The 14,295-nt window shown below is 36.5% G+C and overlaps 2 protein-coding genes across 3 annotated transcripts; both read left to right on the top strand.

The window, feature by feature from the left end:
- The first annotated feature begins 1,428 nt into the window (after positions 1 to 1,428).
- LOC127811194 (probably inactive receptor-like protein kinase At5g41680) lies at positions 1,429 to 3,384 on the top strand. Its single transcript, XM_052350901.1, has 2 exons — positions 1,429 to 2,518; positions 2,680 to 3,384. The coding sequence occupies exons 1-2, from the start codon at positions 1,429 to 1,431 to the stop codon at positions 3,267 to 3,269; spliced, it is 1,680 nt and encodes a 559-aa protein (XP_052206861.1). The 3' UTR covers positions 3,270 to 3,384.
- Positions 3,385 to 4,776: 1,392 nt separating this feature from the next.
- Positions 4,777 to 12,665, top strand: LOC127812062 (heterogeneous nuclear ribonucleoprotein 1). 2 transcript variants are annotated; one of them, XR_008025812.1, is made up of 6 exons: positions 4,777 to 5,112; positions 5,215 to 5,335; positions 5,674 to 5,898; positions 6,248 to 7,424; positions 12,147 to 12,314; positions 12,507 to 12,665. XR_008025812.1 is itself a non-coding variant. In XM_052352360.1 (5 exons), exons 3-5 carry the CDS (start codon positions 5,677 to 5,679, stop codon positions 12,158 to 12,160), a joined length of 1,413 nt encoding a protein of 470 aa, XP_052208320.1. In that variant the 5' UTR covers positions 4,777 to 5,112; positions 5,215 to 5,335; positions 5,674 to 5,676; the 3' UTR covers positions 12,161 to 12,665. The 2 variants fall into 2 exon arrangements, 1 of the variants encoding a protein (XP_052208320.1); XM_052352360.1 differs by having other exon boundaries at positions 12,147 to 12,665.
- Positions 12,666 to 14,295: the final 1,630 nt, after the last annotated feature.

Consider the following 14,295-nt stretch of genomic DNA (forward strand, 5'->3'; position numbering starts at 1 on the left):
CTATAAAATTAATATTGTCAATACAATACTCAGGATGTTATTAAAATTGCAATATTATTATTTTTTATAATAATAATAATAATATTTTGATATTATTAATTTTGTTGTGACTGACATTTTATGTTACTATATATTTATTAGTAGTCAATTTTGTTATCCACTAACATTTTTACTATTTATACTATTAAAATATAGCTATAAATCATTGATATTACTAATCAATTCTAAAATTATAATAGGTAAGTATAATAAATTATTTATCATTAATAAAAATTTCTATTGATATCGTTAATATTTTTGTATTATAATAATAATTATTATTATTTTTAGTAGTAGATTTTAATAATTCCCTTTTTTTTATTTGATTTTGGTCAAAGTGGGAAAAAGGTTTGGAAAATTACCTTCATTTGGCTGAAAATTTGAAAAACAGCTTTTCAAGTTTTTAAGTAGTTTTCCAATTTCAGGGCTTCATTTCTATTTTCCATTTAGGAAATTTTTGTATTTGAACAAAATTAATGTTTTCTAATTTTTGTTAGTTTGTGTTGTATGGAGTAATTTTACAAAAATTTGGGGTCTCATTTTTAATTATTAATTAATTTTAGGTCATTGTTTAATTAATAGAATTTTCATTTTAATTTGCATGAGAATGAGTAAAGTAATAAATTAAAAAGAGTGGGAAGGAAGGAAGTCTTGGTCTTGGTCTTGGGTGAGGAAATTAAGTGACCCGCCTAAAACATGTATTTTATAGTCTATTTCACGTGCCCCTCATCTCTCTCGCTACACTTGCCCTTCTTTCTTGGGGCCGGGGTTGTTGGATCTTCTTCTTTCCCTATGGGGTTGTTGGGTCGATCGGTTGACTGCATGCGTGAGAGGGGACGACACAAATTAAGCTGCTGTAACTATAATTCATGGTTTTATAACATTTTTTGTATGCATGGATCGAAGATATCGTTAGAATTAATGAACACAACATCACGCATTGATTTCTCCAAATTCCTTGCTAATTTAGAAAGAAAAACTTCATTGTTTGCAGATCAGTTCCATCACCATCACTGCTATATACGTGTACTATCACAGGTTGATATCATCGTTCACATATTTGGGTTCATCCCATTTCATGCATAATATATATTTTGAGGTTAATTTCATGATTATTTTACAATAATTAATTAAGGCTGTTGCATGATTGGCATCAAAGAGAAGATGTAGCAGTAGCACAAAAGATGAATCATTCAAAGCATTGGTTTTCTCAAAGCTTTGGAAATTAAGAAGAAAATTGTTCACTTCTAGCACGTCAAGACAAAAAGATGAGAGATCAGAAAGTATGGTTCCAAAACTTGCACTCACTCTCGAGATGCCATTAAGAATAAGATCTAAAGCAAAAATCCCTTCACCGATCACAAACTTTAATTAATAGAGACAGTGATAATGCGTGGGAGGAAATGCTTTGTTGTGCTTCTAACTTTCTTTCTTCTGATCGAGGGAGGCCAGTTTTCATCGGATTCTGATTCTCTTTTCAGTTTCATTCGTGCCGTTGATCCCGAGAACGTGCTGAGGATTGATCCAAGGGGGCTGTCGCCGCATCCCTGCTCAAGGTTGTCCAAGGGTGTTACGTGCAATGTGGGCGGCACCATCATAAGAGCAATAAGGCTTGAAAATTTGAATCTTAGTGGTACGATTGATGCAGAATCCCTTTGCAGGATCCCAAATCTGCAAGTTCTCAGCTTAGCCAGGAACCAGATCCAAGGAAGCATTCCCGAGTCGATATTGAACTGCACAAGCCTGACGTACTTGAATCTAAGCAACAACCTTTTGAATGGGAGTGCTCCTATTGGTTTAGCCAAGTTGAAGACTCTCAGGAGATTAGACATCTCTAACAATCAATTTACCACAAGTTTCCCTGATTCCAGATGGGAATCCGGGCATTCAAATAACTTTTCTGTGGCAGAGGATGGCTCCCCTCCAAAGAGTCCACCACAGAACGGAAGAAGAGGTGCCAAAATTCCAAAGTCATTTGACAAATGGCCAAAATTGATACCTCTAGTTGTTGCCATGACATTGTTCTTCCTGTTCATATGTTACATAAACATGAAGGCCTTCAAGTTGGAAAAAGAGAAGGCGGTTCTGAGGTCCCTAGCCATGTCCCCTGCCAAATCTCCTCCACCCAAAGATTTCGAGGAAGTGAAGCCCGATCCAAGGAACACAGAGCTCGTGTTCTTTGTCAATGAGGAAGAGAGGTTCACCATGGAAGATCTACTCGAAGCTGCAGCAGACTTGCAAAGCCAGAGCTTCTGCAGCAGCCTCTATAAGGTGAAGATTAAGAGCAGTGCCTTGTTTGCTGTCAAGAGACTGAAGAAACTGCAGGTCTCTTTCGAGGAGTTTGAACATACGATGAGGACTGTCGGGAATTTGAAACATCCAAACGTTCTTCCTCTTGTTTGCTACAGTTTAAGTGATGAAGAGAAGCTGCTGATTTACAGATATCAAATCAATGGAAGCCTGCTAAGCCTGCAAGAGAGTAAGTCACTTGAAACCGAACCAATTTAAGCCAAGCGTGAACACTCTCGCACACAAAAGCAAATCCATTTTCACATGAAGCTGATAAGCAAAGCTCAGATTTCATCTAAATTTTAGACTTTCAAAGCTTAGAAAGAAGTTTTTTTCTTCCTGTTTTGGCAGACTATATCGCGGGTAAGAGGGATTTTCCATGGAAACTTCGGCTTTCCATTGCAGTTGGGATTGCGAGGGGATTGGAGTTCATATATCAGAGATCAGATGACAGAGAGATCATCCCTCATGGGAATATCAAGCCTTCAAACATTCTTCTGAATGAAACCGAAGTGCCGCTAATAAGCGAATACAGTCTCTCGAAGTTTGCAGATTCCCGGGCAGCCTGCCTCTTCGGTTACAATAATGGCTATACAGCTCCAGAGAAGACTCCATCCGAAGAGGGTGATGTCTTCAGCTTTGGTGTGATTCTCCTGGAGTTACTAACCGGGAAAAGTGTCGAAAAGAGTGGATTAGACCTTCCCAAATGGGTGAAGTCAATAGTAAGGGAGGAGTGGACAGGAGAAGTCTTTGACAAGGAGATTAGGAAGATCGAAATGTATGCTTTCTCCCTGCTTAACATATCCCTCAAGTGTGTGGCTCATTTCCCCGAGAATCGGCCTTCCATAGCCGAGGTTCTGGAGAAGATAGAGGAAGTTCTGAATTCTCAGGAAGATCACCCCCCTTCCCCCGTGTCTTCAGTTGAATACAGCTCCAATTAGCAGTCTTCTTGTTTGCTTCATTAATGTACGTTATTCTCCTTACAATTTGGCAGTGATGAAAGAAGAGTATGATTTTCGCTCTCTGTAAGCTCCAATATCTGCATTCAGTAGCTGTAAATTGCTGTGTGAACTCTCGCTCTCCCCTCTTGATGTTGAAAATGGATTTGACTTCTCTAGCCAGCTTCATCCAGTCTCTGTTGATGTGGAAACCTACTGAAAACCGGCTTGCATTGCAGTAGTAGTTTATCAATCAAACTTATCTGTGTGATTAAAAGGGGGGTTGGTGCAGCCCGAAGCACATTTTAGACATGTCAAAGGTCTAACAGAGTTTGAGTAATAATACTGCAAGTGGTCTAGAAAGGACTTGGAGGCTGGCGTTTCCTTGACTTGCCATTGAGGTCATAATTGTTTCCTTTTTCCTTCAACTAATTGAAGAGAGAGAGGTCCTCTACCTCTACCAAATCAACACCTTCATTCATTTTCATCAAAATATCTAATTAATTGCCATGAGCTTTGCTTGCTTGCTTCTATAAAATTGAGAAATGGGACGGTCTTGGCATGCTGGCTGCCAACTGTGTTGTGTCTTAGTTTTTTCCTCAACAAATAAATTATTATTATAATAATAAATTATTTAGGTCTTGCAAAAATAATAATAAAATAAATTATTAGGTTTAGCATAAACACCCCCCACCCTCTAAAAAAACAAAAACTTGATGACTTGGAAATGGCCCAACAGCATCAAAACACCATCATTCATAATCAAAAGTTCAACTGTTTGAATTGGGTTATCAATTCAAGCATGAGTAATACGTCACAAACACTATAGATGTGCCTAGTCTCCAATCCCATTTGAAAGAATTTGCGCACACACACACACACACATATATTAATAAATACCATATTTTATTAATAATAGTAATCCTATTATAAAAGTTTTTTTTACAATAAACTGTGAAATAATTATATTAATTCAAGTGAATGAAACAAACTATTATTGAAAAACTGTGGAAAAGGGTGGGTCTCATTGTTTTAAGGTTTATATTATATTGCTTTAAGTTTTAATTTGTATATAAATTTTTAAACAAAAAATTAGGTAAACATTTTGTTATTAAAATAGTTTTAAATTAATAAAATAAAATATAATGTATAATATATAAAAAGGGTGATATAATTTTTTTGTGACAAACAAAATGAAACCATAAATGGTTTTTCTCGAAATTCTTAATCAAAATACCCAAAGTCTGTATAAATTAAGAGTAACAGTATGAAGCAAGTTGTGTAATGCATACTAGAGACTGTGTCCTATTTATATTATTTGAGCCAAATTATACACATTATCACTATTTTAGTTAACAATATAGATATTGAATCGCGAGCATTAAGTAGTTTTTAAATATAATATTCAGTTTCTGTAAATATTAAATATATAGCTTTTGAAATTGGAAATGTGAATAAATATTTGCATTTTTGAGAATCCACATTTTAAAAGACTATCTTCTCCTGTCATCTCTCTTGGGCTCCTCCAAATATTCTTGCACCAGAGGATTGCCCAAGTCTCCTTCTTCCTCTCTCTCTCTCTCTCTCTCTCTCTCTCTCCCTCCCTCCCTCCTTCTCTCTCTTCTCTTTCTCTATATTTATTTACTTTTCTTGCCCATCTCAGCTACAAATTCCATTTCTTTTGATTTAATTAGAAGGCAGTGGAATAACCAAGGAGGAGAAAAGAGGAGAGGGACATCTGGGTAGAGAGAGATGAGCACCTCTTCTGTTTTTGTTGTGTATATACATATGTCCCTTCTTGGATCTTAGTTTCCTCCATTTCCCCAACTGGGTTTCCCTTCAATAGGTGAATTTTTGTGCCAATCTTTGATTTGACTCTCCCCTCTCTCATCTTGATCTTCATCAATTTCTGTTTGGTGTTTGATCCACTTGAATTTTGGTTTCTCAGGAATGCTCGAGTGGGATTTGATTGTTGCATGAAGGATCCGATGTCCCTGGATTGAATTCCTTAATACTTACTTCGTATTTGATTACAGTCTTCACTTACTTCTGCCCGATTTTTCGACAAGGTACTTAATTTTTCTTCTTTCATTGGTTTTCTATTCGCATTTGGATCTGTTCGATTGGTTTCAAATTATGATGATCATCTCCTTTCATTTTTGTAATTTTAGTTTCGCTTTTTTTTTTTTGAAAGATCGATTATGTGCGTAATCTAGATCCTGCCTAGTGTGGTAAATCGTTGTCTGTATTTGGATAGAGCTTTGATCCAAGTAAATGATAGAAAGAAATCTACTTTCTTCTGGGTGTTCATTTGAGTTGTATGGGCATGTGTTATTTTAGTTGGTTTATGATCTAGCTGTGATATTGAGAAATTGTTTTAATGTGATCATTCAATATGGGATTGTAGAAGATGGAATCAGATCTTGGTAAGCTATTCATAGGTGGGATTTCCTGGGACACTGATGAAAATCGACTTAAAGAATATTTCAGCGCATTTGGGGAAGTGTTAGAGGCAGTGATTATGAGAGATCGAGTCACCGGTCGAGCTCGTGGCTTTGGCTTCATTGTGTTTGCTGAACCTGCTGTTGCTGAAAGAGTAGTCATGGAAAAGCACATGATCGATGGTCGAACAGTAAGTAGTTCAATTCTACATATTCATGTTATTAAGACATTATATGATGCTCATTCATTTCTCATTATTACCCAATTTGTTTGGTGATGAAACTTAAAAATCTTGTAAGTCTAGTTTTCTGATTGCCTCTGGAAACAATTTCTCTCTTCATAACAATGTAATCAAATATTCTGAAGTTTTTTTTTTCTTCTGGTTAGTTTTATTTATTTATCTGGTTGGGCGCAAATGAGTGAATCAGAAACATCTTTCTGCTTATATTTTCTTTGCCTTTTTATTTGCCCAAATTTTCTTGCTCAATGAATCGGAGTTATGTAGTTCATTCCTCAGTTGCTTTTTGATATATTCTCAGGTTGAAGCAAAAAAGGCCGTTCCGAGAGATGATCAGCACATTTTGAACAGAAACAGTAACAGCATTCAGGGATATCCGGGCCCTGGGCGGACAAAAAAGATATTTGTAGGAGGTTTACCATCTACGGTCACTGAGAGTGATTTTAAGAAGTACTTTGATCAATTTGGTACAATTACTGATGTAGTGGTGATGTATGATCATAATACCCAAAGGCCGAGAGGCTTTGGATTCATCACTTATGATTCAGAAGAAGCTGTTGACAGGGTATTGCATAAAACCTTTCACGAACTGAATGGTAAAATGGTCGAGGTCAAGCGGGCGGTTCCAAAAGAGCTATCCCCGGGGCCTAGCCGGAGCCCTCTTATTGGATATAACTATGTCAGTAGAGCAAACAACTTTCTTAATAGCTATGGTCCAGGGTATAACCTGAGCTCAGTTGGAGGCTATGGAGTCAAGATGGATGGTAGGTTTAATCCAATTGGTAGTAGTCGTAGTTCATTCTCTCCATTTAGTTCTCTTGGTTATTTGGACCCAGTTTTGAGCCCAAGCTTTGGTGGAAGTTCCAACTTTAGTAATAATATTGGTTATGGACGGGTTCTGAATCCTTATATTAGCGGCAGTTCTAACAGGTACAATACTCCTACCGGATATAATGGGGCTAATATTCGAAATGATTCTCTTTTGAGCTCTTCAACTCGGAATGCTTGGCGAAATGCTGGCCTTAACATTGCTGCAAACTCTGGTAACCCAAATACATACTTGGGCTCAGGAGGGGGGAGTTTGGGAGTCTTTGGTAATACCGGAGCAAACTGGGGTTCTTCTCCTATTTCTGCTCAAGGTCATGGAACTGCTTCTGGCTATACCAGTGGCATGATGGGGTATTCAGGTGAAGAAAATAACTATGGATTCGGTGGTGGTGCATTTGGAAGAAACAGTGGTTCAACCATAGCTGCAACATCATCATTTGCCACATCCAGTGGTGCTTATGAGGGTTCCTATGGAGATTTGTATCGTGGTGGTTCAATGTATGGTGATTCAACTTGGCGGTCTGCATCTTCTGAGATTGATGGCTCTGGTTCATTTGGTTATGGGCTGAATCATGCAGCAGATGTCTCAGCTAAAGATTCAGAAGGTTATAATGGAAGTTATAGTATTGCAAATAGACAGGCAAATAGAGGTAAAACTATTCTGCCTCATGGCTTGTCTGTACTTTCTTTCTTTTTCTTTTCTTTTTTTTTTCTCATCTTGAGTAAAAAATCAACCCTCCCGCCCAAGAGACACTCATGAACAGAGTGGCTTGCAAGCCTTGTCTATCAGTATGGCCCAGGCTAGGGCTTATACCCAGGACCTTTTGTCAATCCCAGGGCATGAAAAGCACCTGGCTGCATTTGTGCCTGTCCATTTATATCATCTATTGGGTGTTGAACTTGTACAAATCTGGATTTAGTTGATATGTCAGAAGCAACAGGTTTTATCATTTTAAACTTTAAACAGCCTAACAGATACAGATATGAGCAATTATATGTAAGTTATACTTAACATGAGTTGTAATAACCTAATGATCATAGATAAAAATGATTGAGATGTAGAATACACGTAACTAACCTAGTGGGATAAAACTTGGTATGCTGTTTTTGTTGTTGTCATATACCTAACTTTGATTTGTTCGACCTTAATTTGAGTTGAGAAAGGATGTTGATTTGAAGTGTGACCAACTCATGCTTGATGATATAGCAGCAACAACAATTACAAGCCTTAATCGCTCTAGGTGTGGTTGGCTTTATGTATTCTAGACTTTCAACAATCCCTAACCATGGCCATATCCTTTATAAGGCCATTATATCCTGTATCATGTCTTAAGGATTTTCCACCAAATTTTCTCTAGTTTTCGTCTGCCTCTTTTGCTACATATTCCCTTCATTTCAACCACCCTCCTCACAAGTGCTTCTACCATTCTTTTTTTCACATGCCCAAATCATCTTAATTATGACTCACATCTATTCTTCAATAGGCCACTCTCTAACTTCATTACAAATGATATCTTTTTTTTTTTTTTTTGGGTATGGCTGCACATCCACCATAACTCATGCAACATGACAGTGATCCAAAATTTCATTAAAAACCTCTTTACTCATTTGACTAGTGGCATCCATTTCTTGGCATCAATAACTCTTCAACTGTTTGGAGTATGATTAATCCTTTCAAGATAATTTATGACATCATGTGAATTATCTTCTCAATTGGCCCAATCTTTGCTCTTGCATCAAATAAGTAAAATAATCTTGGAGAATCTTCCTGTTGGTTTTAGCTTATCTTAGTCTTCCAACTTGTCCATCATGCTTCAAGAAAATTCAGCATCATTGAAGACATTGATGTTTAAAAACTTTGTTGCTTTAATGAATTTTTGGAAAGTTATATAATTATCAATTCAGATGTAGGCCTTGTCTACTTCTAAAGTAGCTTCATCACACATTTGAGGCCCAAATTTTATGATGTTGTTGTCTTGAAAATATAATACAACATATTAAGCTTTAATCCCACATTTCTAGCTTGCCAATAATTTCTATTTACGGCCTTATCTTCTTAAGGCTTTTATAACTCATATCATATCTAAAGGTTTCACGCCAAATTTTTCTTGATCTTCCTCTTGCTCTTCTACTGAAGACTTGTCTCATTCCATCCACTCTTCTCGTAAGAGTCTTTATTAGTCTTCTTCTTACAAACCAAACCATCTTAATCGTGTTTTACCCATCTTATCTTCAATATGAGCCACACCAACTATATTACAAATAGCTTTAAGTTTTATCTGTTCTTGTGTTGTTGCGCTTCCATCATAGCATCCTTATCTCTATTGCATTCATATTTTTGCACATGTTGGTTGTTTATTACCTAACATTCTGTGTCAAACAACAAAATTAGACTTATAGCCATCTTATAAAATTTTCCTTTCAGTTTTAAAGGAATTTTATTGTCACGAAAAACATTGGATGCACTTTTCTATTCCAACCATCATGCCTTAATTGTCTATTGGTAACATCCTCATTAATCTCCCCTATCTTTTTGGATGATTAATGGAATATATTTAAACCAATATTATCTTGAGATGACTCAATCTTCAAGTTTTATTATAACTCTATTTACGCTTGTATTTTTACTAAACTTACATTCCGTATATTTGGTTGTCAATCTACTAACTTACAACCTTTAGATTTTAAATTGTTCCTCCATATCTTGAGTTTAGTATTCTTGCCTTCATTTGTCTCATCCATGCAAATAACATACACCAAGTCACCTCTACCTGAATATGTTTAGTGAGTTCATCCATTACTAGGGTAAAAGTTTAATGTGGATTCTTAATATAATCCAATTATAATTTGAAAGCTCAATTTCTCCTCCCATATTCTGGCATGTGTTTCTGCTCATAATATTGTCTGTGATAACCTTTATATAAGCAATTCAGACTCATTTCTTCTCTAAGACCCTCTGTAGAACTTCTTTAGAAGTTCTCTATAAGCTTTTTCTAAATTTATAAACACCATATGTAAATCTTCCTGTTTATCTCTATATATTTCCATTAGACACCTTAGCAAGTGTTTAGCTTCCATTGTTGACTTATAGGCATGAAACAAGATTGACTTTCAGACACCTTGGTTTCTTTTCTTGATCTTTGCTCAATCACTCTCTGCCAAAGTTTCATAGCATAACTCATTAGCTTGATTCCTCTACAATTTCACAACTTTGAAGTTTGAACATCTCCTTTATTCTTATAAATAGGCTCTACAAGGCTTTTCCTCCACTTGTTCGACTTCCTTTTTTATTTAAAGATCATGTTTAATAATTTAGTAAACCAAAAATTTCCCTCTTCTCCCAAACATTTCCATGCTTCTGTTGAGATGTTATGTGGTCCAATTGCTTTATTATTCTTCATCTTTTTGAATGCTTGTTTGACTTCATTTGGGCATATACTTGTTTCTCCTTCTCCATCAAATAACTTTGAGAAATATTCATTTGGTCTCTCCTTAATCAACCCCACATTTTCTAGTACTTTTTGGTTTACCTTTTATATATTTCACTTGGCTCAGCCTTTATTTTTCTTTCTCTTGACATAGCTAGTTTATATAATATATATATATATATATATATAACTTTTCCCATCTTTTGTATCTAGTCATTAGTATAAATTTCCTTAGGCTTTTAACTATGTTTTAGTAACTGCATTCTTTCGTTTTTTTTTGGCCAAAACTTACCTTTATGTTTTCTTCAATATGGCATTCATGTAACCTCTTGTAGCAAGTTCTCTTAGGTTTGATTTTTTCTTGTCCCCTTCTACAATCCATTCTCTCTTGTCACATGCTTTTCTTGAACATAGCTTATCTTTCACTTCTTAAATCCCACCATCTGATTCTTGGGCTTCATCTTGTGTCATTTTTTTCCACCATGTTTTGATGTGGATAATGGATGTCAATGTCTATGTTGAGTGTTCAAGCATTCTCCCAGTATAACTTTATAATCCTTGCAATAAGTGATCCTCATCTCATAAGAAAGTAGTCTGTTTGGGTAGTTGACAAGTCATTTTTATATAAATTTTGAGGTGTTCCTCTTGACTTCTCTAACCTAATATTAGCTATGATAAGCTCGTATGCCATGAAAAAAATCCAAAATAACTTTACCCTTATTATTTCATTCTCCAAATCCATAACCTCCATGTACATCTCTATACATGCAAGCCATTCCCTTCTCTACCCGCATGACCATTTAAGTCGTCTCCTATAATGTGATCTTCTCTCCTTTAGGTATTTCTTGTAGCAAACCCTCTAAATTTTCCCAAAACTGTCTTAATCCCCTCTCCTAACTCAACGTGCTGGGCATATGTGCTAGAAGTATTCATAATCTCTTCTCCTTGAACAACTTTAGCTGCAATAATCTTATCTGTTGTTCTCTTCACATCTGCTACCCCATCCTTTAAAGTCTTATCTATAATAATCCCCACCACATTCTTTGCCCTGGTCTTTCTTTACAACCACAGCAACAACATACCAAACCTTTATCCCACTATATGGGGTCTACTACATGAATTCTAGTTCGCCATAGATTTTCCTAATCGTCATCTCTTGGAAACACATAATATTAATTTTTCTCCTAATCCATCATGCCCACCACTTCCATATATTTTCTTATCAAAGTTCCAATATTTCACAACACAATCCTTGTTTATGATCCTGGACTAACTTTTTCACTCACATCCTTCCATGAAAATGCAAGAACCCTTGTAGCTTTAACACCACATCCAGTCACCGGTACAGTGGCCTAGTGCATTTTTCACTGCACTCTGGCAATGAAAAATGCAGCATGTCACTAATAGGGTTACACCCCAATGAGTTGCTCATTTGTCTAGAATTTGTATTATTTAATCCGACGAGTCTTATGCTAGTTGTTGATTACCTAATGCAATCCTTGGTTTGTGCTCATTGTAGTCTAGCAAAAAGTGCATCATATTTTAACAAAGTTCACACGTTATTGATTACATGTCTAAGAAAATCTTTGCTGCCCTTATTGATTGTTCAAGCAAGTTTTTTGAAAAGATATAGAATTGGTATTACCAATAAAAAAAAGCAGTTCTTGGTAATATATAAAGCAACTGCACCCTGAAACACAAACCCTCTCAAACAAGTTTATCTTCAAGCCAAACTTTTTTCCTTCTTGAATGTAATGCTGAAGTTCATGAAACTGCATTTTTAATCATATTCTCTTATGTCAAAATGACATATTCTCTTGAATGTTAGAAACAGAACCTTGAAGTAAGTTTAACCCAAATTTCTATGCATTTAACATCTGTACCAATTTGTGAATTCTTCTTCAAATGCTAACTGACTGCTGTATCCTTCATCACTTGCTTCAGGTATTGCTTCATAGAAGACTTACTGTTCACATATCAGAAGATAACTGTAGGCGAAGATTCCAGGGTGAAGAGATCATGCATCACCTCGTAAATTAACATATCAGATTACAAGGAAATCTGTCATATAAAGCTAAAGGGAGTTCTTTGAAGTATGCTTGTTCAGAGGGAGTAAGTACAAGGCATCTTGTGAAAGTTTGAGATTTGGTTTTTACATCATAGGTTCTTTTCTTGGCATTTGATTGAGATGAATGAGTTGTGCATTGCTCAGGCAAGTTGGTATAGCTGGTACCATAAAAACAAAAAAGAAAAATAGAGAATTAATTCTTTTGATATTCTTTTTTATTTTATCCGTTTGTGCAGTGTGGCGAAGTTGCCGCTCTTGTCGGAATGTTTCTTCCTCTGGGATATGTTTTGTCTCAGATTGTACGCGAGGTTCTGCTTGATTTACTAGTGTGAAACATTAGAGGGATATCCACTTAGGATCCCCGTTAAATAAATTGCTCATTATTCTGATACAATTTCTGCTGGCAATTGTCTTTTTGGCATGTTCAAACTTCATTCCTGGATTAGATAGACTTGCTTGTTGCTTGCCCTGCTTATACAATTTCTGTTCTTACCTTTCCTGTCTCAACTATTCTGACACCTCAAGCACTTAGGTACTGATATTTGAAAGGGACAAAGTAAGTATGCAGGATGTTGTTTGATATGTGAGTTTCGACAAAATACTACATAGTACGATTAAGACTTGATATGATGTTGTCGTCGTCATATATGGGTTACTTTCTCGTTTTCAACATTTCTTGATAGAATGTTTGAAGAGTAATCTGAACTAGGTATAATGCTCTTGAACCATCTGTAGTTATCTGCATGCATGAAGTGACCAATCGATATAACTTGCCCTTGCGGCCCCCAGTTGTCTATCATTTTGTCATCTCTCAAATGGCATTCACTGGGTATTGGTATCTGACCTTCAAGGTAGTCCTCCTCCTGTTAAAGACTTCCCACATTTTCCAATTTTATGGTCTCTATTGAGTGCGATTTTGTTCACCCCTTTAACAGGTAACGTTGCCCTCCATCAATTTTGTCCCCCCCCCCCCCCCCCCCCCCCCCCCGCGTCTCTCTCCTCTCTCTTTTCTCCTCTTTTTGCTTTTTCTCCAGCAACCCTCTCACCACCCTTGCCTCTCACGCGCCGATCGCCGCTGCATCCTTTCTCACTGCCTCGCCAACTATCCAACTATCGTGGAGAGAGAGGATGCAGCAGTGAGGCGAGGCGACAATGTATCCGCAAGGATTCAGTGGTGAGGTAGCGACGGAGATGAAGGATGCAGCAATAAGAGAAAGGCGGCGAGAGGGTCTGCGACGGGAGGAAGGGGAGAGAGAGGGAAACATGGTGGGTCTTTAGGGGAGAGAGACACCACCAAAATGACTTTTTTTCCCCTAGAGGGGTAACGTTATCCCCGCCGCGGGGGGGCGGGGGGTTGAATAAAATCGCACTCATCTATACTTCCTTGGCGCTTGGATGTGGGTTACTTTTTTATGACCAGAAGGAAGGTCACATGTTTATGTAAATAGTATTATCTTTGCAAAAAACAAGAAAAAGGCTGCATATAAGTACAACTGTTTTCAAATCCTCAGAGAGGAAGGAGCTTTTTTGGCATGGGTCACGAGAGAATTGTTTGAGATTATCATGAAAGATTAAGTATGCATCTGGGTCATAAACGGGACTAACTTTAGAACTCATCATTGAACCAACTTCATAATTTACTTGATGTATAGACTATAAACTAAGAAGATGTGCTGCTACCTAGAGGATTGGCTTACTTTAGCTTGCCGATAATGGTTATAGCGGTGTTTTTAATGAAGAAAGAAATTATAGATAAATTTTTGTGTGTACTCATATGCATATAATTTATGGGTGTTATTACTCGTACCTAATGAGCCTACCTTATGCATACATATTAATTTTTATTTACTTGACCTTAAGACATAAAAATATGATTTTACTGTTGTAAACTGTCGCTAAGCTACCTTAAGTTCTCTTGCTCGTGGTGGGCATGGGTATGTAAATATTTTATTCCTTCATGTTCTTTTAATAAATATAACATCATTATTCATTTTGAATTATTCTCTTCTAATGGGACAGATTTTT

This window comes from Diospyros lotus, chromosome 10, assembly GCF_014633365.1.
Source record: "Diospyros lotus cultivar Yz01 chromosome 10, ASM1463336v1, whole genome shotgun sequence".
NCBI lineage: Eukaryota > Viridiplantae > Streptophyta > Magnoliopsida > Ericales > Ebenaceae > Diospyros > Diospyros lotus.

Coding starts and splice junctions, on each gene's coding strand:
- LOC127811194 (XM_052350901.1), top strand. CDS start 1,429: ATGCGTGGGAGGAAATGCTTTGTTGTGCTTCTAACTTTCTTTCTTCTG. Junction 2,519..2,679: donor CCTGCTAAGCCTGCAAGAGA/GTAAGTCACTTG, acceptor CTGTTTTGGCAG/ACTATATCGCGGGTAAGAGG.
- LOC127812062 (XM_052352360.1), top strand. CDS start 5,677: ATGGAATCAGATCTTGGTAAGCTATTCATAGGTGGGATTTCCTGGGAC. Junction 5,899..6,247: donor ACATGATCGATGGTCGAACA/GTAAGTAGTTCA, acceptor ATATATTCTCAG/GTTGAAGCAAAAAAGGCCGT.